Source organism: Mercenaria mercenaria, chromosome 15 (assembly GCF_021730395.1).
Source record: "Mercenaria mercenaria strain notata chromosome 15, MADL_Memer_1, whole genome shotgun sequence".
Taxonomy (NCBI): Eukaryota; Metazoa; Mollusca; class Bivalvia; order Venerida; family Veneridae; genus Mercenaria; species Mercenaria mercenaria.
In genome coordinates this window covers 23,196,848-23,219,573 of record NC_069375.1, presented here as the reverse complement: position 1 = coordinate 23,219,573, position 22,726 = coordinate 23,196,848, and the positions used below count along the sequence as shown (strand labels likewise).

The 22,726-nt window shown below is 35.2% G+C and overlaps 1 protein-coding gene across 1 annotated transcript in view; it reads right to left on the bottom strand.

Annotated features, from left to right (window-relative positions):
- Positions 1–22,726, bottom strand: part of LOC123548415 (coiled-coil domain-containing protein 180-like) — a 70,809-nt gene that overhangs the window by 45,288 nt on the left and 2,795 nt on the right. Inside the window, exons 3-15 of the mRNA XM_053524129.1 lie at positions 21,836–21,982; positions 21,342–21,451; positions 20,620–20,724; positions 19,691–19,795; positions 18,189–18,352; positions 17,699–17,780; positions 15,226–15,334; positions 14,780–14,868; positions 14,074–14,196; positions 10,316–10,489; positions 5,658–5,773; positions 4,979–5,102; positions 4,048–4,137 (exon numbers count right to left, since the gene is read on the bottom strand). Of these exons, the coding sequence (XP_053380104.1) occupies positions 4,048–4,137; positions 4,979–5,102; positions 5,658–5,773; positions 10,316–10,489; positions 14,074–14,196; positions 14,780–14,868; positions 15,226–15,334; positions 17,699–17,780; positions 18,189–18,352; positions 19,691–19,795; positions 20,620–20,724; positions 21,342–21,451; positions 21,836–21,982 (1,538 nt within the window). The remainder of the gene's footprint in view (positions 1–4,047; positions 4,138–4,978; positions 5,103–5,657; positions 5,774–10,315; positions 10,490–14,073; positions 14,197–14,779; positions 14,869–15,225; positions 15,335–17,698; positions 17,781–18,188; positions 18,353–19,690; positions 19,796–20,619; positions 20,725–21,341; positions 21,452–21,835; positions 21,983–22,726) is intronic.

Genomic DNA, 22,726 nt, shown 5'->3' with positions numbered 1-22,726 from the left:
CAAAATATTCTTGACTACTGTATTTTTGCATTTCTGTCCCACAAATTCATGAGCAAAAACACATTATACAGGTACTAAGACTATTGTCTTTTAAGAAATAACAAACAGTATTGTATTTTGCATATCGTGTTTTTAAATTATGCATGATTCTTGGTCTTTTCTTTTTTTTACTGCAGGCAGTTTTGGGTACACAATGAATTAAATTACCTGTAAGATTATCTAGGTCAATGAACCTTACATTTTTCAAATTCCTTATCTTTGAACTTGTGCACTATGATACCATCTTTAAGATGCATAAAATACGGTATACATTAATTTAAATCTCATATAAATATCTCAGCAATGTCCCATGCATGCACACACACATGCTCTCTACATGCAACTGTTTATATACAATTTTGAATAAGCTAAGTACACACTTTCTTTACATAATATCATACAAATTTAGTGCAAGTATTAAAACGTAATAGTCTGGATTTAGCAAAAATATAATAAATAAAACAACCAAACCTATTTCTTTGTAGATGACATATTGAAAAGGATTATAAGTTTATCATGGTATTAAAGAAACTATAAACTACAAACTTCCCATGCAGAGATGATTCATCTTCTATACCCATATGGGTAGCTTAAAACTAACATATACGTATGTGTTTGGGTTTAGTGTCTTTTTGTGAGCACAATATCTAGCTTTATACTGCTGCCTTGCTGAAATATCAGGTTGTAGACACATTACGTGATAGCCATTATATTGACACCAGGTTCACCAGTCCTATTTTACTTTATGCCGAGTGCAAAACAAGGAAGCTACTAGTACCACTTTTATGAAATGATTCACAATAACATAGCAGACCTCCTGCATGTAAGAATCAAAGCGCTCAAAGCGCTGATGGTGGCTGCTTATCAATGTGTAAAATATAACAATGAAAGTGACATTTGAGGAATTATTAATATAAACCAGAAGAACTTTTTTTTTTGGGGGGGGGGGGGGGGGGGGTGCAAAATATTCAGCTTTGGTTTTAAAATTAATCTTTTTTTCATTGCCAGTCATTGTTTACATACACACTGATTCTGTCTTTAACGAATAGTTCTGATCCTTTTTGATTATTTGTGACGAAAACAACAACTTAAATTATTTTACTGTAAATAAATGATATAAGTTTTTTTCTACAAATTATTCAGCTTTTAAGATTTCTTTCTAAAGCTTTTGGACAGTGCCTGTCATTAATTATATGCACACTGATTTTGTCCTTATCGGATAACTTTGGTTTTCATGAAATTTTTGTGGAAGAAAACAGCACAAAACATGCACCACAAATGCACCTCAGAATTTCAATTCTGCAGCCAGTGTATTTAAGAGGCGCATTAATTATCACTCCATCTGTTATACCGGTACTCAAAAGTCCGCTAGACATAACAGCAGGCTTCGCAAAAATGTTGGACATTTAAGTCAGACAAACTTACAACTTTAGTCAGACCGTGAAAAAAAAATCGAAAAATAAATTATGTAACTGGCGAAACGAAACTGTTTTAATTTTTATACATATTTGTATCAATCCAGATATTTCAGGATCCATGTTGTTCACTTTCAAAGCCTATAGTTGCAACTAGAGAAACCGTTAGCGAACAGCATGGACCAGACTGTGCGGATCCGCAGGTCCATATGCTGGTCACAAATGCACTATGTTGGTTTACTCTTGGTGCGACTGACGTGAGCAGAATCTGTCTTAAAACAATATTCAATTTTTAAGTTGGTCAAATCTGTTATCTGATGGCTTGATACAGTCTGACATTGTCGTTTCAAAAAGGCGAGTATTGATATCATCACTGCGCCCGTTGATAATTTGTGTTTTGTTAGACGAAATTGTACCGAATACATGTGTATCTATGCATTAATATAGTATCTTATGTTGTACATTTGCTGAAGGAAGATTATCCGTGAGGGAATATAATTTAGAAAACATACATGTCTTTAATTCTCATAGCAGGTCACATTGCAAACAATATTGAATGAATTTTAGCTGAATATTCTTTTGTTTTGTTCACTCTCGTATTGCAAAGCATGTTTAATTATATTTTGTTCTTAATATAACGATGAACTGTACATGTTTAAGTTATATCAATAAATTACTGTCCTGTTCTGTTCTGTTCATAAATCATCTTACTAAATTAGTGCGCTAATAAGTGTTAAAATTAAGGCAGTAGCAACGCCTGAGGAAATCCGTATCACTGCTGATTATCGATTTTCTATAAATAGCCTAATTAACATGTGGTCATATTTTCGAGTGTTTGAAACGACAACGAGACAAAACTGTCTAAAATTCGGTAACATTCTTAGATCACTAGGGTTGCATTAACATAATATCTTATATTTTGATAGCTATGATTGACGAACATTTAAGATTATTCTGACATACTTGAAAATCGTTACAACTTGCTGGAAAAGCTATGGTAGGTACAAACTGGTATTGTCTATGGACCGGAAATGTTCGGAAACTTTTCCGTTGAAATTCCGTTTCTATTTTTAGCCGTGGATTATCTGTAGATGTATATAATCTGTAGATTATTGTTGCTATTAGAAGTCATCGTTCTTTATCAAATACAGTCTTATATTTCGGGAGTTATACATGTGACAATGCGGTTAGGAAACATGTTTGAATTGTCAGTCTGGATTCCCGGCTAGGTTTCAACTTTTTCTACGTTATAAGCTACGTGACCTCGGCCAGTACTATGCAATAGCTAATCAATATCATCGCTCAGTTCAGGTGACATGAGGTCAACGTTTATTCATGTGATCATAAATTTGCATATTTGTATTCATACACGTAGTTGTTTTAATTAAAACGTTGACTTCAGTTTGTATTGATTTTAGTTGCCGAATTTACATTAAAAATGGTATTAAGGCATATATTGCAGCATTGCATATTCTGCACGTTGTGTAGATAATTATTTCCCTGGAAAGCCCTGGAACTATTTTTGGTTGTTAGGATGGTATTAACAACTGACAAGATTTCTCAAACAGAGTATTCTTTTTAACACTGGTGGCAGCAGCCACCAAAAATGCTCTATCAGTGATTTACCACTGAGATTAAAACCTGTATTAGGTAGCTTGAAGTATCTATAAATCTACTGTAACATGCAATATATACTAAAAGAAAAAGAACAACTCTACCTGATATTATATAAGAAACTATCTACATCAACTTCCTCAAGTCTGTACATTTAAGATAACTAGCAGATCTATGATACAATGTGTTTAAAATCTTTGTTCTTTAAAGCAATGATTTACAAATCTGTTCTCAAAAGGGTAATGAAAAATTGTATATATATTTTATCATTGTGAAATCATATAAATTCGCAACGTACGTGGAAAAGGACTGTTTCGCGCGGGCTTTAATTCGCGCATTTTCAATTTTAGTAATGAAAAATATAATTAAAAAATAATAATAGCGCGGTCTTAAATTTGCGCATCGGTCCTTGCGCGAAATACGCGAAAATTCGTCCTACGCGAATAAAAATGATTTCACAGTATTAAAATCACCAGGAAACAAAGGAAAAGTATAGGGATATGATCAGTCCCATCTAAAAAGAATATATCTCACTTCAAAAATATTTGGCAAAAGGTACTGAAATTTGTTACAACAATATAATGCCAAAGAAAACTTTATTATATAAAATGCAATGTACAAGTTAAAGCATTTAAACTGCAAGTTACAATAATGACTGCATGCATTTGTGCAATGTTATAACTGTAAAGAAAATCTTCTAGTTAATTCTGAAAATGATACATCGTCAAAACTGAGGAAGTGGATCATTATCTGGGAAACTATACATGTTACTGTTAAGAAAATGGTTTGTTAAGGTATATGGGTAGCCAATGGTTCAACAAGTAACAACTGCTAGCAAAAAACATAAATATGCAAATGGCAACTGAAAAATAATGAGTAATTTCAGAAACGATAATAAACAAGTTAAAAATGGAGCACTACATTGTACTGTTAGAGGGGTGTGTAGCATGCTTCATTACAGCACAATAGCCTGTCTTACCCCATCTTCTTCATCAGAAGGTTCCGGCTCAACCGATTTTGACTCGGCCGGAGCAGATTCCTCACCTGCCTCTTCAACTTCCGGTGCCAACTGAGCAACAATTTTAAATTTCAATATTTAAAAATCACCCTATAGTTACTTCCACAGTCACATCGTCATATTTAATTATCACAGGAAAAAGCTTTCTCGAGTTAGTGAGTAGCCATAACCATTTTTTCGGTAAGTGTAAGTTAACCTTTAGCCTGCTAAATTTCTACAATGGACTGGTCCATTATTCAATTTGGGCAGTACCATTTATTATTCGAAGGGGTGTTCATTAAAAAGTTTACTGACTGAATAGCGAACAGTGCAGACCATGATCAGCATGCACTGGTCTGTACTGGTCACAAAGCCAGCAGGCTAAAGGTTAATCTAAAAACCAAAACATGTAATTATTTCTGACAGTTTTTCTCCTGAAAACCTCCCTTTGAAATAGTTTCTTACATACCTTTCGCTTCTTATTAAGAAGTGAAATGAAAGAAGATTAAAACACATTTACAAAAACAGTTTTATTTACAGACTCTAAGGCACGTATAATTATACACTCTCAGTGAATTTGAGAGAGCACAGTCATTAAGAACAGGCTTACAGTAAAAGTTGTCAAAAATCTTTTCTTTTCATGTCCTATTGAAATGTGCATTATCTTTAATACCGATACTAAATTCATTCAACACGAAACAGAATAGAAATTTTATCATAGACTTGAGAAGATGAAATCACACAGTAATGTAACTCATTATTTGTGAAAATGTGTCAAATCATCAGAGTCATAATTCCTTTAAGGGTAGGAATGAAATAAATATTCACTGGATGGTCCAAGTGCTTGTGTATACAGACTCATATCAATAATCTTAGAACATCAGAGTGAGAGTACAATAAGACAATAACTTACTGGTTTATTTCTGTCTACCATGAAGAGTCTTAATAATGCCTCGTCGTAATTCTTGAGTTCTGACTTCACCATGTCTGGATATCCCTTTACGATGTTTGTCTGGTCTTGGTGGAATATCTCATATCTACATATACATGTAAATAACTTAACAGTGTCAACTCTTCATAGGTATTCTAAACTAAGTCTTGATCATTACTGCAGGATAATATTCTTTTTTGAAACCACTTGTAACACAATTGGTTATAGAATTTACTTCACCTGCACATACCCTTGTCTAGAGCATTACTGTAACAAAGTATGATTGTACCTACTGACAACTTCTTCAGCAAATGCAGAATTTTTTAAAATAAAGTGATCTTTGCAATGAAATGCAAAATTCTTGCTAAAACTGGGACACTATATTAAGGAACCCCTAAGAAATCCCATATATATGCTTCAAATTTTCTATAATTGTACAATATCTTTATTGTCTCTGTTGTTGTTTTTGCTTGCTATTGTTATGACATGATAGGTCCGGAATATCACTGCTAAACTTAATTCTCCTAAGTTCATTTTCAAGTTTTTCTACTTTAAACTGATGTCTTAATAGGGAAACTGCTTCTTTGATGGTCACAAATGATGATAAGATAAAGGCTTTCATAATGTGTTTGTTTTTTTGTTAAGTATATCAATTACTTACGCATGTCTAATTTTTTCAAGCATGTCCAATGCCCTTTTGAGACTGTCTTTGAGAGCTTTCTCAGTGGCGTCCTGTCTCATTCTGTCCATGATGATATCCAGGTGAGCCTCCTTGTCCTGTAAGAGAGGGAAAAATTATACATTGTAACACAATAAAACAAGAGCACCGCCTTGCGGGTGCTGACGCTCATCTGATTTTTTTTGTGTAATAGAAATATTGTCCTACCCATGATTTTCTAAGTCTAAAAAGGGCCATCATTCTTGCAAAAAGCAGGATAGAGTTATGTTTCTTCATGTACAGTGTCCACTTATGATGGTGAAAAACTGTTGCAAGTTTTAAAGCAATAGCTTTAATAGTTTATGAGAAAAGTTGACTTAAACATAATACTCAACCAAGAAAATGATTTTCTAAGTCCAAAAGGGGCAATAATTATTGCAAAAAGCAGGATGGAGTTATGTTGCTTGCTGTACAGGGTCAGCTTATGATGGTGAACAAGTGTTGCAAGTTTCAAAGCAATAGCTTTGATAGTTTAAGAGAAAAAGTTGACCTAAACATAAAACTTAACCAAGAAATCTGATATTTTCTAAGTCAAAAAGGGGCCATAAATCTTGCAAAAAGCAGGACGGAGTTATGTTTCTTGCTATACAGGGTCAACTTATGATGGTAAACAAGTGTTGCAAGTTTTAAAGCAATAGCTTTGATAGTTTAGGATAAAAGCTGACCTAAACATAAAACTTAACCAAGAAAACTGATTTTCTAAGTCCAAAAGGGGCAATAAATCTTGCAAAAAGCAAGATGGAGTTATGATTCTTGACGTACAGGGTCTGCTTATGATGGTGAACAAGTATTCCAAGTTTCAAAGCAATAGCTTTGATAGTTTAGGAGAAAAGTTGACCTAAACATAAAACTTAACCAAGAAATCTGATATTTTCTAAGTACAAAAGGGGCCATAAATCTTGCAAAAAGCAAGATGGAGTTATGTTTCTTGCTATACAGGGCCAGCTTATGATGGTGAACAAGTATTCCAAGTTTCAAAGCAATAGCTTTGATAGTTTAGGAGAAAAGCTGACCTAAACATAAAACTTAACCAGGCAACGCCGACGCAGACGCCGACGCCGACGCCGACAACCGCTCAAGTGATGACAATAACTCATCATTTTTTTTCAAAAAATCAGATGAGCTAATAAATAAATGCATAGGGAATATTATATTTATTACTTATGTGTGCAAGTCGCTAGTGTGAAGTTAACATCTTGCAACTACAGGCTCAGTGTAACATTATGTACCTCACAAAAGCCTTCAGGACTGATACATATACAAACAACTATCAACTTGTATCAAATTACATCTATCATATACCCATGCCTTATTTACTCTATCAATTTCAAATCCTTGACGTATATATTCACTGAAAAAATAAATGTAACTATCTATATTACAGATATATGTTATACAATATAGGATGCAATTTTACACAGGGAAGTGTAGAAAATATGAAATCAAGAATCTGCATGGCAGTCATCCAAATTTCTTTTCTAACAACTTGTGTTCCTTTTCTTTTCATAACACAAGCTAACAGCCTAAATGTAAGAAAATGCATAACATAAAAAAAAAGGTAATAGGATATGTTTGTTGTGACAATGACATGCATGTCTAGTATTTCAATATTCTGTAAAATCACTGATATTCATAGGGGACTAATTTTTGTGGTTTTTGTGGTTTTGTCAATCCTAAAATTAAATCTCAAGAAACAAGTAAATGTTCCATTAATGTTAACTCCGAAAGTTGAATTTATATTCCCATAAAACAGCCGCATTTGTGAAATTCAAGGAGTTCCATTCTCACAAAATCAAATGATTTCACAGTATACTGAGACCCCTCCAAACTGAAACCCCTGAAAACCAAACTGCCCTGCAAACTGAACAAATTTTGTGGTCCCCAAAAAAATACTTATTTCAAGAGAAAAAAATACCCCTATAAACCTGTACCCCACTATTCTCGAAAGGTAATAATTTCTCCAGACGAGACCTCTTATAATATATATCAACATAAAGTTACCCTTGAAAACTGAGCAATCTTAAAGGCAGTCTTATTTTTGACTCATGGCTAGTGGAACTTACTCTTTACTGGTTGCACTTGTCAACAAAAGCTTTAACACTGTTAATTAATAAGGGAAACAAATTGATTCAGAACTTAAAATATATCAGGACATTATGTTATTATACAAATGTTTATGCTTTGTAATATTTGTTGCACTGATAAAACCTCTTTATACAGATAATCTCTCCAAGCCTAACATAAAATCTTGTCTAGTGCTTGTTCAGTTTAGAGGGGTTTCACTGTAGCAACAAGAGCTCGTCGAACACGAAATGCCGCCCCCCCCCCTCCCCCCTTGATGCATTCACTAATTGCACAAGGAACAGAAATTATATGCTCACTGTAAACAAAAGTTCTACTGTTCTGGTCCAATCTGACCTTGACCTTTAACCTAACAAGAGATCACAGAGTGATCTTGGCACCGACCACTGAGCCATTTTTGAATGTTCCAAATTTCAAGACTTGCTCAAGATCAAAATCAAGGTCAAATTTCATTTCGGTACAAAACACTGTGCATGTGGTCCAAATTTGAAAGCTGTGGCTTGAGAAATGTGAAAGTAGGTCACTAGATCAATTTCAAGGTCAAAGTTCATTTTGGTAGACAGAACTATGCATGTGCTTCAAATTTGGAGGCTGTAGCTTGAGAAATGTGAAAGTAGGTACTAGGTAAAAATCAATGTCAATTTCAATTCAGAATACAAAAATATGCATGCAGTCCAAATTTGAAGCCTGCAGCTTCAGAAATGTGAAAGTAGGTCACTAGGTCAATCTCAAGATCAAAGTTCATTTCGGTACACAAAGCCATGCATGTGGTCCAAATTTGAAGGCTGTAGCTTGAGAAATGTGAAAGAAGGTCACTCGGTCAAAATCAAGGTCAAATTTTATTTCAGAACACAAAACTATGCATGTGGTCCAAATTTGAAGCCTGTACCTTCAAAAATGTGAAAGTAGGTCACTAGGTCAATAACAATGTCAAAGTTTGTTTCGGTACACAAACCTATGCATCTGGTCCAAATTTGAAGGCTGTAGCTACAGAAATGTGGAAGTAGGTCACTAGGTCAAGATCAAGGTCAACTCATGTTATATACTCATCTTGTCACTCAAAACAATACATGTGGTCCAAATTTGAATGATGTAGATTATAGACATGAAGTTTCTAAGTTTTTCCCTATATAAGTCTATATGAACCATGTGACCCCCGGGGTGGGGCCATATTTGACCCTAGAGGGATAATTTGAACAAATTTGGTAGAGAACCACTAGATGATGCTACATTACAAATATCAAAGCCCTGGTCTTTGTGGTTTGGACAAGAAGATTTTCAAAGTTTTTTCCCTATATAAGTCTATGTAAACCATGTAACCCCCAGGGTGGGGCCATATTTGACCCTAGGGGAATAATTTGGACAATCTTAGTAGAGGACCACTAGATGATGTCATATACAAAATATCAAAGCCCTAGGACCTGTGGTTTTGGACAAGAGGTTTTTCAAAGTTTTTTCCTATATAAGTCTATATAAACCATGTGACCCCCAGGGTGGGGCCATATTTGACCCCAGGGAAATAATCTGAATAATCTTGGTAGAGGACCACTAGATTTTACTACATACCAAATATCAAAGCCCTAGGCCCTGTGGTTTTGGACAAGAAGATCAGAAACCATTTAACTGTTCCTGGCAAATGTGACCTTGACCTTTGACCTAATGACCTCAAAATCAATAGGGGTCATCTACTGGTCATGACCAACGTCACTATCAATTTTCTTGAAATTAGGCCTAAGCGTTCTTAAGTTATTGCCCGGAAACCATTTTACTGTTCCTGGTCACTGTGACCTTGACCTTTGATATACTGACCTTAAAATTGATAGGGGCCATCTGCTGGTCATGACCAACCTCCCCTTCAACACTCATGATCCTAAGCCCAAGAGTTCTTTAGTTATCATCCGGAAACCGTTTTACTGTTCAGGGTCACTGTGACCTTGACCTTTGACTTACTGACTTCAAAATCAATAGGGGTCATCTACTTGTGATGACATATATCCCTATCAACTTTCATGATCCTAAGCCCAAGCCTTCTTGAGTTATCATCCGGAAACCGTTTTACTGTTCAGGGTCACTGTGACCTTGACCTTTGACATACTGACCTCAAAATCAATAGGGGTCATCTGCTGGTGATGACCAACCTCCCTATAAACTTTCATGATCCTAGACCATAGCGTTCTTGAGTTATCATCCGGAAACTGTTCTACTAATCAGGGTCACTGCGACCTTGACCTTTGACATACAGATCTCAAAATCAATAGGGGTCATCTGACGGTGATGGCCAACTTCCCTATCAACTTTCATGATTCTAGGCCCAAGCGTTCTTGAGTTATCATCCGGAAACGTATTGGTCTACATACAGACTGACCGACAGACTGACTGACCAACTGACATCTGCAAAACAATATACCCCTCCTTCTTCGAAGGGGGGCATAAAAATTATGTGGTCATTTTGTTTTGTAAATAGTGAACTATTGTAGCACTTTTTTCTATTAATAGAAACATTAAGAGGTTAATGCTACCTGGTTCTGGTTATCATGAGTCTGTCGGCACTGCTCTAGTTTCTCCTGAAGCGCCCTCTCTTGGCGAGCCAAGCCAATTTCATGTACATCCCAGACATGTGCTGTCCCCTGGGCAAACTTGAACAATGATTTCAGCTGCTCTGTTGTCTGCTTGTTCTGTTCTTCTAGAGATTTCTAACATTGACAAAAAATCATAATCCAATTAAAAAAATATTTGAAACAATATACATAAATATTTATAGTAAACAAGAGGGCCATGATGGCCCTGTATCGCTCACCTGAGTACCATTGCTCAAAATGATATGATCAAGTTTGACATAGAGCACATAGGCATACACATTAAATATCATCAGGATAAACATTTTCTTGTAACAGTCCCTTTGACCTAGTCACGGCCAATTTCCATACCAAGTTTGAGGGTCCTTGGCTCAAATGCTGCATTTTTGTACTAACATGACTATTCCTTACCCTGGAAGATTTAAATAACATTTAAAACCAATCTCATTAAATGCTGCTGATATATATTCGTTTACATGAAATAAAGGGAGGCAATTTGTAACTAGAGCTATCACTAAAGGTGATGAATGTACCCCCCGCATGCACTGACACAGTACATTGCAATTTGACGCACACAAGATTGCATAATTACGTGGACTGTATGTATATAGACTGTATGTATACAGTAAAGTAACAAAAAACAAAGTCCCATAACTATGCAGAATATTTATCTAAAAGAATGTAACATGCACCATGCACAACTAGGGTTGGTACTGATCACTTGTGTGAAGTTTCATTAAATTGTGTGTAAGGGTTTGGTAGATTAGGCATGCACAAGATTGCATATGCAGACTGTATGTACATGGTATGTTAACAAGAAACAAAGTCCCATAACTCTGCAATTTTTGTCGCTGAAAGAACCTAACATGCCCCATGCACAACTACTGTTGATACTGATCACTTGTGTGAAGTTTCATTAAATTGTGTCAAGGGGATGAGGAGAGATGGTGCGCACAAGATTGTGTCTATGTATATAGTATAGTAACAAAAAAACAAAGTCCCATAACTCTGCAAATTTTTTTTCTGAAAGAACCTAACATGCCCCATGCACAACTACTGTTGTTACTGATCACTTGTGTGAAGTTTCATTAAATTGTGTCAAGGGGATGAGGAGAGATGGTGCGCACAAGATTGTGTCTATGTATATAGTATAGTAACAAAAAAACAAAGTCCCATAACTCTGCAAATTTTTTTTCTGAAAGAACCTAACATGCCCCATGCACAACTACTGTTGGTACTGATCACTTGTGTGAAGTTTCATTAAATTCTGTCAAGGGGATAAGGAGAGATGGAGCGCACAAGATTGCGTCTACGGACAGACGGACAGACAGACAGACAGACGGACAGACAGACAGACAACCTGAAACCAGTATACCCCCCCTTACAACTTTGTTGTCGGGGGGTACAATAAATTCAGTCAAAAGTTATCTACCCTGATTGTCCGAGTCCATCTGATGGCACAAATGACATTTCAAATCAGTAATTTCATTGGTTACTGAGATACACCCATTTTAATTTGAAACAAAGGGAGGTAATTTGACATAAAATCAGTCCATAGCTATCTACCCTGATTGCCTCAGTCCAACTAAAGACAATAATGAAATTTCAAAAGAGTTCTATAAATATTTACCGAGATAAATCCATTTTTATTAAAATCAGGGAAGGTAATCATGCATTGGTATATGCATGTAGAAGATACAGAGTACAAGCCTATACAACAATATATTAGTAAAGTATTCAATAAATGTTCAATCAAGAGTTATCTAATATGATTATTTCTTACCATGGAAGACATAAATAACGTTTCAAACCAATCTCATTAAAAGCTGCTAAGGTGTATTCATTTAGATAAAAAAATAAAGGGAGGCCATTTGTCATAAATTCAGTCAATATGTATCTTCACTGATTGTCCAAGTCCATCTGTTGACATAAATGAAATTTCAGATCAGTATCTTCATTAGTTACGGAGATATACCCATTTTAATTTGAAATAAAGGGAGGTAATTTGGAATAAAATCAGTCCATAGTTATCTACCCTGATTGTCTCAGTCCAACTAATGACAATGAAATTACAAATAAGTCCTATAAGTACTTACTGATATAAATCCATTTTAATTATAATCAGGGGAGGTAATCAGATATAAAATAACTCTGGAACCTACGATTGGATCTGATAGATTCGTCATGGAATCCAAGATTTATTGTTGTTGAAAATATTTTGGAAGTTTGTATCAAATCATATCATAAATGAAGTCTCTATATGGCTGCAAAAGCCAAAATAGCCACTTTTGGACCTTTAAGGGGCCATAACTCTGGAACCCATGAGGGAATCTGGCCAGTTCAATAAAGGAACCAAGATTTTGTGGTGACACAACTTGTGTGCAAGTTTGGATAAAATCAAATCATAAATGAAGCTGCTATTGTGCAGACAAGGTCAAAATAGCTAATTCTGGCCCTTTCAGGGGCCATAACTCTGGAACCCATAATGGGATCTGGCCAGTTCAAGGAAGGAACTGAGATCTTATGGTGATACAAGTTTTGTGCAAGTTTGATTAAATTCGAATCAAAAATGAAGCTGCTATTGTGCAGACAAGGTCAAAATAGCTAATTCTGGCCCTTTCAGGGGCCATCACTCTGGAACCCATAATGCAATTTGGCCAGTTCAAAAAAAGGAACCAAGATCTTATGGTGATACAAGTTGTGTGCAAGTCTGGCTAAAATAAAACCATAAATGAAGCTGCTATTGTGCAGACAAGGTCAAAATAGCTAATTCTGGCCCTTTCAGGGGCTGTACCTCTGGAACCCATAATGGAATCTGGCCAGTTCAAGTAAGGAACCAAGATCTTATGGTGATACAAGTTGTGTGCAAGTTTGTTAAAAATCAAATCATAAATGAAGCTGCTATTGTGTAGACAAAGTCAAAATAGCTAATTTTGGCCCTTTCAGGGGCCATAACTCCGGAACCCGTAATGGGATCTGGCCAGTTCAAGAAAGGAAACGAGATCTTATGGTGATACAAGTTGTGTGCAAGTTTGGTTAAAATAAAATCATAAATGAAACCTCCATCGTGCAGACAAGAAATTGTTGACAGACGCACGCACGGACGGACTGACGACGGACCAAGGGTGATCACAAAAGCTTACCTTGTCACTATATGACAGGTGAGCTAAAAATATAAACTGTACAAGTCTTCAATAACAACTTAGACAAAAGCATGCTAACTTACCATCAAGTAATCAATTTTGTTTTTGCTTGGTTAAATATCAAACTATCAGCTAAGGTCACATTGAAACTTTTCAACTTTAATTGTGCTTAGTATGACCGAGTTGTGTCTTGAACAATATTTCAGACACAAGCAGATAACCTTGTGGAACGACTGACCTTTAACAAACCAGTCTGATGGGTTCCTTCCTTAAAAAAAAACAGCTCTGAGAAGACTTGGACCGAATGTTGGGTGAAAGATGTGGTAAGAAGTCTGCAACCATGATTAAATGGTCATTAATTTGCAGCTTTCTTTTAGAAATATAACAGTTCAATATCATTTATGAATAAAACAGTTCAAAGACCAGTTCCAAAATGCAACCTTGCCACTGGCCATGCTAAAAAAACAGCCAATCAGATACTAAGGTTTTGACTGGCTACTAAACTCACTGCTACCCATCTGATAAAATCAGTAGAGACAAAAATCTTTAAATGCTTACCTCCATAGTCTCCAGGTTCTGCTCATAGATTCTCTGTCGACCACCTACCAGCGGAATCATGAATTCCTCCACCACAGTTTTAGCTCTACTCTCTGTACACACACCTGTCTCCACTAGCTCATTCTGTAAAACACAAATAATGCTTTCATAAGTTTCTTCAATGTGTTTTATCAGATTTTTTTGAAGTATAAACATGTATGTTACCAGTCTTAGGAACAGTTTACCAATAATATTTATATTTTACTGACAGCAGTGAAGAAAATTTCAATAATTTAGTTTGTTTTGTTAACACAGCAACACAATTCCATGCCAAGTGGTGGCTTTTGAAGCTGGAGGAAGACCTAAGGTGCTTTTCCCGGTATTGTTTCAGACATGGGCAGGCCCCTAGGTAGAACCACCGACCTTCCGTAAGCCAGCTGGACGCCTTCCTCACATGAAGAATTCTACACTTCAAGCAAAGTTTTGAACAAACATGGACAAGGGGCACGTACTAACCACATGAATAAATATGTTTTTACTGGCAGCTTAATTCAAATTAATGGACAAGCAAGAATTGTTTCACTAGTTTTCTCTACTTTAAAACATCTTAAACTTGAAAAAAAAAAATTTAATCTTTTGATATGCAACTAAACAAAATGGCAAATAATTGGTATAAAGGATAATACTCAATTAATATAAAGAATGTTTTCACAAAACTCAGAAGTACCTTTATACTTTCAATTTCATCGAGACAGCTCTGACAAACATTCTCGTACTCTTTATGCAGTGCTGACAGGTGTAGCTGATTGGTTGTATCTGAAAATTGATAAAAAAACTTGTGATGTGGGACTCATGTATTCCTCAAGATGTAAATAACAAACTTAGAGATAAGTCTGAACTCATTCCTCCAACTAAAATTATAACAGGTACACGTATACTTTCATATAATAGTCTTTTGTATGGATGCCTCTTACCAAACATGAAAAAGAATTCATGACAATTCAATAACACATCTATACTGATTATACATTGTATCTCAACTGGTGTTTGAAGTTAAAACATGACTGGCTTTGAGTAAACAATGTTTTTTTGTAAATGTATTCCCTTTATTCAAAATGAAACACCAATTATGCAACTTGACAAAACAAAAGCAGTAAGTAAAACACATCTTACCAATTTCTAAAGATATATCCTGTACACCTTTGTTCCAGTGGTACACAGATGTTTTGGTTGATGATGGAGGCATTAAATCCCTGTAAACAATCAACAGACGAATATACATCTGTGTAAAATTGCAAAATTATGCGCAACTTTGTCGTATAAAAGATATTACAATTTACTTGTTATTGTATTTGGCCAGCAGTATAAGTAATGTATATTCAAACAGAAAGGTGGTCTAGTTTAGTTTACTGCATTTTGCAGATACAGTCAAACTTCGTTCCCTTGAACTTGGACAATTCAAACACCACTCTTCATTCAAACTCATTGTCAAGTCCTGGCAAAATCCCTATATACAGCATTTTGTTTGATGGCTCGAACTACCAATAACTGGCACATATTATTCTGGTCCCATCTGGTTCAAGGGAATGAAGTTCAACTGTATTATCCTAACATGGCATGTGTGAGACATGTCAGCCAAAAATCATGCAAACCCACCTAAGAAAGGAATAATTCATTCCCTTCAATTAGACATTTTTATTTTATCCACTGTCTCATAAGAATATCCCCATAAATACCAGTACAACAAATAAATCCCTTTAACCAAATATAATGCTGTAACTAAAGGTCTAAATTAACAAGAGCTGTCCGTAAGACAGCCAAGCTCGACTATTCGAAATATTGACCCAGAAGCAGGAAAATATTACCCAAAAAAGTTAAATATCAAAAGAGTTTTAAGTTCAAAAGGGGGAATAATTTGACCAAAATGCATATCAGTTATGGGACTTGCTGCTATCAACTAGATTTATAACCCTGAAGGCACATGAGAAGTTTCAATTCAATATCTGCATTAGTTTTGGAGATAGAAACTTGCATGTAAAACTTTAACCAGAATTTTCAAAGTCCAAAAGGGGGCATAATTTGCCCAAAATACATGCCAGAGTTATGGGACTTGATCCAGTGAGGTTAGTAATTGATCTAGAAAAGAAAAAATAAGTTTCAAATCTATATGCCTTTTAGTAATAACTGTATGTTTTGCACGCAAAAACTTTAACCAGAATTTGTAAGTCAAAAGGGGGGCATAATTTTGGCCAAAATGTAAGTGTCAGAGTTAAGAGTCTATGGGGACTTGATCTATCTACTAGTTTTATAACCCGAAGACATATGTGAGTTTCAAATCAATATCTGCATAGTTTTGGAGATTAATTAACTTGCATGTAAAACTTTAACCAAATTTTTCTAAGTCTAAAAGTGGCATAATTTGCTTTTTACTTCAAAACATGTCAGAGGTTTTGGGTCGTGCCCTGTGAGGTTGGTATATGATCAGAAATAGTAAAAATAAGTTTTTATATCTATATGCCTTTTAGAAATAGTTGTATGTTCTTGCACGCAATATCTTTAACCAGGAATTTTCTATGTCTATAGGGGGCATAATTTGGCCAAATGAAGTCAGAGTTATGGCTACTTGCTGCTATCAACTAGTTTTATAACCCCGAAGGACACATGTGAAGTTCTCATTTCAATATATGCTTTGTTTTGGAGGATGTAAACTTCATGTAAAACTTTAACCTAAATATCTTAGTCTAAATAGGGGGCATAATTTGCTCAAAAACATGTCAGTGTTATGGGGACTTGACCCAGTGAGGTTGGTAATTGGATCTAGAAAAAGATAAAAAATTGTTTTAATTCTATATGCTTTTAGAAATTGTTGTATGTACTTGCACGCAAAACTTTTACCAGATTTTTCTATGTCCATAAGGGGGCATAATTGGACTATAATGGAAAGTCAGAGTTATGGACTTGCTGCTATCACTAGTTTTATAACCCCCGAAGATACATGTGTAGTTTCTTTATCAATTGGCATTAGTTTTGGAGAAGAGTAGTAACTTGCTTGTAAAACTTGAACCAAAATTTCTAAGTCAAATGGGGGCATTAATTTGCTCAAATACATGTCTGAGTTATGGGGGACTTGGCCAGAGAGGTTGGTAATTGACCTAGTAAAAGAAGAAATATGTTTCAAAGCTAAATTGCCTTTCATTGTTGGCTGTTTGTACTTGCATGCTAAAAAACTTTATCCAAGGTGTGACGCCGACGCGACGCGACGCGACGCCAGGGGATAAGGATTTGGCTAGACTATTCTTCGATTTGTCGAGCTAATATGAGTTTATATTTTTTATCAACAAGATGTGCAAAGTGTTTTTACTTGCTATCAGTATTCAGTTGGTTCCTGTCCTGATAAAACTTTACTTCAGTTTGTTTCCTTTATTGAATAAATGGTAAAATAATATCTTGGATTATACTTCTGAGATGTATCTGTATTCTAGACCCCTGTCGTGAGTTGTAGTTATGTTTTGACCCTATTTCGAGTTCAAATTTAAAACTGCTGAATAACTTATACAATAATCATAAAATATATTACTGTACTGTATATTGTGTACTGGATGATTGCTTACTGGCTGATAAGTTCAACCTTTTACTGAGTTTATGCTCTCCTGTTTCTTTCAGCATATAATGCAGCGGCGCGCGATGTATGAGGTGAGATGTAACCTTTGCATCCTTGCATAAACTTTCTGCTAGTCAGAATAAAAGAAAAGAAATTAAATATTAAATGAAATATATCATAATTTACTATTCAAACAAAGAAATCTGTAATCTGACTTTTAAAAAAGTAAAATTAAGTTTTCTCATAATTATTATAAATTTGCAGAGTTAATGCACTAGTTGTATGAGTAGAAATGTTCCTATTACACCTTAAAGTAGAAATAGAGCCTAAGCCAGGGAGTGTAATGAAGGCTACAAATGAAAGTCAATAATTACAAAGCCGGTGAATATTAACATAAGTTTGTACTGTTTTATGTGGCAATGTTTAAAGAACATTTGTTTGTAGAAAGTGTTTTATATCCAGCACCTTAATATTTGAAGCCGATAATCTGTATTGTAAAATGGCTAACTAGAGTTAATATCTCCTGTCTTCAAACCTGAATTTTTGTATTGCCAGTTCAGTTTTGAGTGTTTTCCAGTCTTCAACTCTTCGCTTCCATACAGTATGCTGAGATTTCTCCCTCTCAATGTCTGTAGACAACAGTCGAACATACAAGTCTCCGTATGCTCTACGATTACTCAACACAGTCTGGTTTATCAGCTGTAACAAACAAATGTATAATGTTCCTGTTACTGTATGACATTTAGGCAATGTATTACACACCATTGAGGCTATTTGTCTGGGTTAATAAGTCCTTGACCATCTTGAATCAAAATTTTGCCCACACTTTGGAATAAAGATTTTTTTTATATATATATTGTAAAGTCAAAATATAAGCCTAGTGGTGACTGTGGTATTTATTATGACTCATTATCAGCAAATAAGGGCTATTTTTACCTTTTTTCCACAAAACTTGGAAACATATGAAATAATTGCCCTTTCAATTTACAAAGATATTCTTGTTGACATAGAAAAAAGTTTTATGCTGTTCTGTCAAGAATGTCCTAGTTTTGTGGAACAATACCTTTCAGTTGACAGAGGCCCAGTACATTATCTTCAGACCCCTAGTATTGTGGGACAATTACCTTTTCATTTATTCAGTTTGACAGAGGCAGTTTAAACAATCATTACATGTACTTCATGGAATTTGGATTATTGTGCAGAATTTTTGAAACAAAGTCTGAGAAAAAAATGAATATCTCATTATAAATGTTTGAAATGCACTCTTGCCTAATCAATTTGTCTGACCTTTTTTTACCATATCAAGAGTGAAAACACTAGGTTAAAGCAATAATGTGACTCTCTATCCTTGTATTCTGTGTAGATTAGTGATAGTTTATGAGCAATCTGTCTCAAGGCTTTGATAGTCTTTAAATACTCGACGAATCTACAGAAATCACGAAAAGTTTACATAAGCTCATCCCATATAATATTTTCATCAATGCCAAAATTGACAAGTTCTACTGTGACTCTGTTGGTCTCTCTCTTGCCTCATTTGTTTAGGAAGTCAACTGGTGCCATCTGGCTATGTTTCAGGCATATACGGTTAATGGACAGAACCAGATGTCTCAAACCAAACTGGAAAGCCTTCCATATGTGAGAGAAGATATACTTGAATCAAGGTGGGGCCAACAACAATTAAGCCGCATCAAGATTTCATAATGATTTGACTTCTAATATTTTTGTTGTTGGATTCCTTTTCTACCTGCACAATTGGAGATACAGTCATTTTGTTAAGTTTGGTTTAACGTACCACCGGACACAGTTATTGGTCATAATGGCAACTCAATTTTGTAAGAGATCCTTTCTTAAGTATGTGCGTATTATACAAAACATGTCATCTAAAGAATCACAACTTGAAAATTCATTTTGAAATGGCAGTAAAGTACAAGAAATCTGCAAACTTAGCTTTCCTGGTGAATTATCAGTATAATATGCAAAAGGTTTACAATTTATCCCTTACCATTTCCATCCTGTCATCTTCAGCTTTCTTCAAACTGACATCCAGTTCCAATATCCACGACTGTCTAACCTTCTTGAATGGACTGAACGTGGGTCCCACAAACACATGCAGTTCATCCAAATGAGTAACTCAGTATGGTCCTGCAATTATTCATATTGAAACATGTGTGCTAATACAGGATGATCTATTTCACTTTATATGACAAGTAAAATGTCACTCATGTAAGAGGATGAATGCTTTAAGTCAAATATTTAAATGAAAAGATGATAACTTCAATAATGTTTTCACGATATTGAGTACAGTCAGGGCCCAACACATGCACTGCCCAACACATGCATATCTCATTGAAGTGTAACTTGACTTTGATAGTAGTTGCAACCAATAAATTACAGCTAATGTTTGTCTTTTTCTGATTTTGAACCAACTAAAACACATGCCAGCTGCTTGAAAGATTAACGTTGTTTTTTTTAATCTCTTGTTTTGTATTCGAAAACATTATCCTATATATTTTTCACTTCCTAAACTTCAACTGATATTGATAATTTTTAGAGGAGTAAATTAGGTAGCACTGTAACTGTTATATGCCCAGTCACGTATTACAACTCATTGAAAAATACAAGTCTTAAAATGGTCATAGGCCCTAAAGAAACAAAACATAGTCCAATTATTGAAGGCTAAAAATGCACATCTTAAATGTTTTACAATTAAAATTATCCTGTACAAATACTGTAACAATAAATGAGCCGCGCCGTGAGAAACCAAAATAGTGCATTTGCGACCAGCATGGATCCAGACCAGACTGCACGGATCAGGATCCATGCTGTTCGCTAATGGTTTCTCTAATTGCAAAAGGATTTGAAAGTGAACAGCATGGATCCGCGCAGGCTGGTCTGGATCCATGCTGGTCGCAAACGCACTATGTTGGTTTTCTCATGGCGCATTTCAAATGTTATAGACAACATACATCATCTTGTTCTATTCTAGCGAGTTTGGAAGCAATTTCTACATCATCCTCTTCTAACCGTCGCAACAAATTCTGACAGGTCTCTGCAATCACTGGCTCCATCTCCTGAAAGGTGTAAAGTATCTGCTGATAAGGCTATTCATTCAAAGACAGAAGAGAAATTGTCAATATTTGTATTTCTTCTATACCTATTTTTCTCTTCCAATAAGTGATTAGCATTAATTTTGTACCGTGTGACAATGCGATATATTTCCATTCAGGGTACAATACACTCCATACTGGACAGTTCAAAATTTAGCAGGAAGTCCTATGTTCACTAAACAATAAAACTCTTTGACCAATAACAGAACCCACATGAAATTCAACTTGAATAAACAGTTGAGGCATTGTTCAATGTTTTTGAACATTGCAATCACCTAGATCTATATTGTTTGATTTTTTTCACCAAGAGAAAACACACTGAGAAAAATTGTTCATTTAACTTTCTTGGTGTACAAATGGGTATAGATCTGAACTCTTTCCCTAACTGGAAAATCATATAACATGCCTTTCAGTTTTTCATCTGAGTACTCATCCAAATAAACTGTCTTTTCAAAGTGTTTAAGGCTTTAGCATAAGTCTACCTCCAAAAAAGGCCATGAACAGTTTATGAACTCACAAGCATACCAGCCAATGTGTAAAAGAGTACTGTACACATATAAATAGCAACGTATATAACTTACAGAATTGATCACACTAAGTTCCTGATGCATCTCCTCTACTGTTGACTCATGTCTCTCTTTCCTGCTTGCTGCTATACGCTCTATAATGTTTGATTTTTCTTTTGCTGTTACTGTAATATATAGTTCAATACTTCAACATCATGTAGAGTAAAATCCTTAGACATAAAACCATTACTTTGTGAAGATTCCAAAACACAAGGGTTCTTCTTACAGATTTTATTGACTATCACAATAGCAAACTTCAAGTGTTGTGTGGCAGCTATAAAGTTTACCCATACTTGGGTTCAATATTGTGGTCCTTTTGGATCATGGAGTCAATTCAATATACTTGTAAAACAGAATTCAGCTTTAAACCAGTACAATGGTGTATGAGAGGAACGTCTGAAATACTGAAAATTAATCTTTTACACAATGTTGGAATATCACACTTAACATTATGTGGCATCATGAACATACAAACCATATTAAAAAAAAAGAACTTGTACAGTACATACCTACGACATCAGGTAGACCCCTGACTTCCTTCCCCTCTAGTGAGCTCTCTGGTTCCTTCATTTGGGTTCCAACATATTCAGCATATTGCCTGTTGCAAGGAAAAATGTTTACCAATGAGACTAGTCTGATTATTTCTATAACATTAACTGTATGTTTATTCAATGTTAGTGAACCTGAATACTATGAATCTAAATTGAAATTGGAGAGGCTTTTAATTTTGTTCCTAATATCAAAAAAGGTTTTAAATGAAAATGTACCACTTCTATTTGATGTGGCTTAGTCTGTGATCTAAGTAATTGAATTTATGAGCGGCACCATGAGTAAACCAAACATAGTGCATTTGTGACCAAGCATGATATCTGACTGACTGAGCTACCGCGCATGTCTGGTTCAGGATCATGCTGTATGCTAGATGGTTTTTCTAATTGCAATAGGCTTTGCGCAGGCTGGTCTGGATCCATGTGGTCGAATCGGCACTATGTTGGTTTTTCTCCATGGTGCGGCTAATTTTTGCTTCCCTGGTTTTTCACTGAAAGTTGCAGGTCACTATTTACTAGAAGCTGAATTCTTGTAGGACAACCAGGATTTCGTGTAGGGGTCGTGAGGGAACCTCTGCCAGGTCATCTGTCTCTGTACCAGGATTCATGCTCTTTATCATCTGAATGGAGATTATGTGTATGCTGATTACTTGTTACAGGTTTATGTTTTTTCTCCTTTCAGTAGATATCGATGTTAAAGAACACCTTCATTTTACCGGCAGTAGTAATATATAAGCATTTACAAACTGACTAGAGTGACATTTACATGTTACAATGTACCATGAAATCAATAATATTCATGGGGGACTTATTTTCATGGATTTTTGTGGTTACATCAATCCATGAAATTTA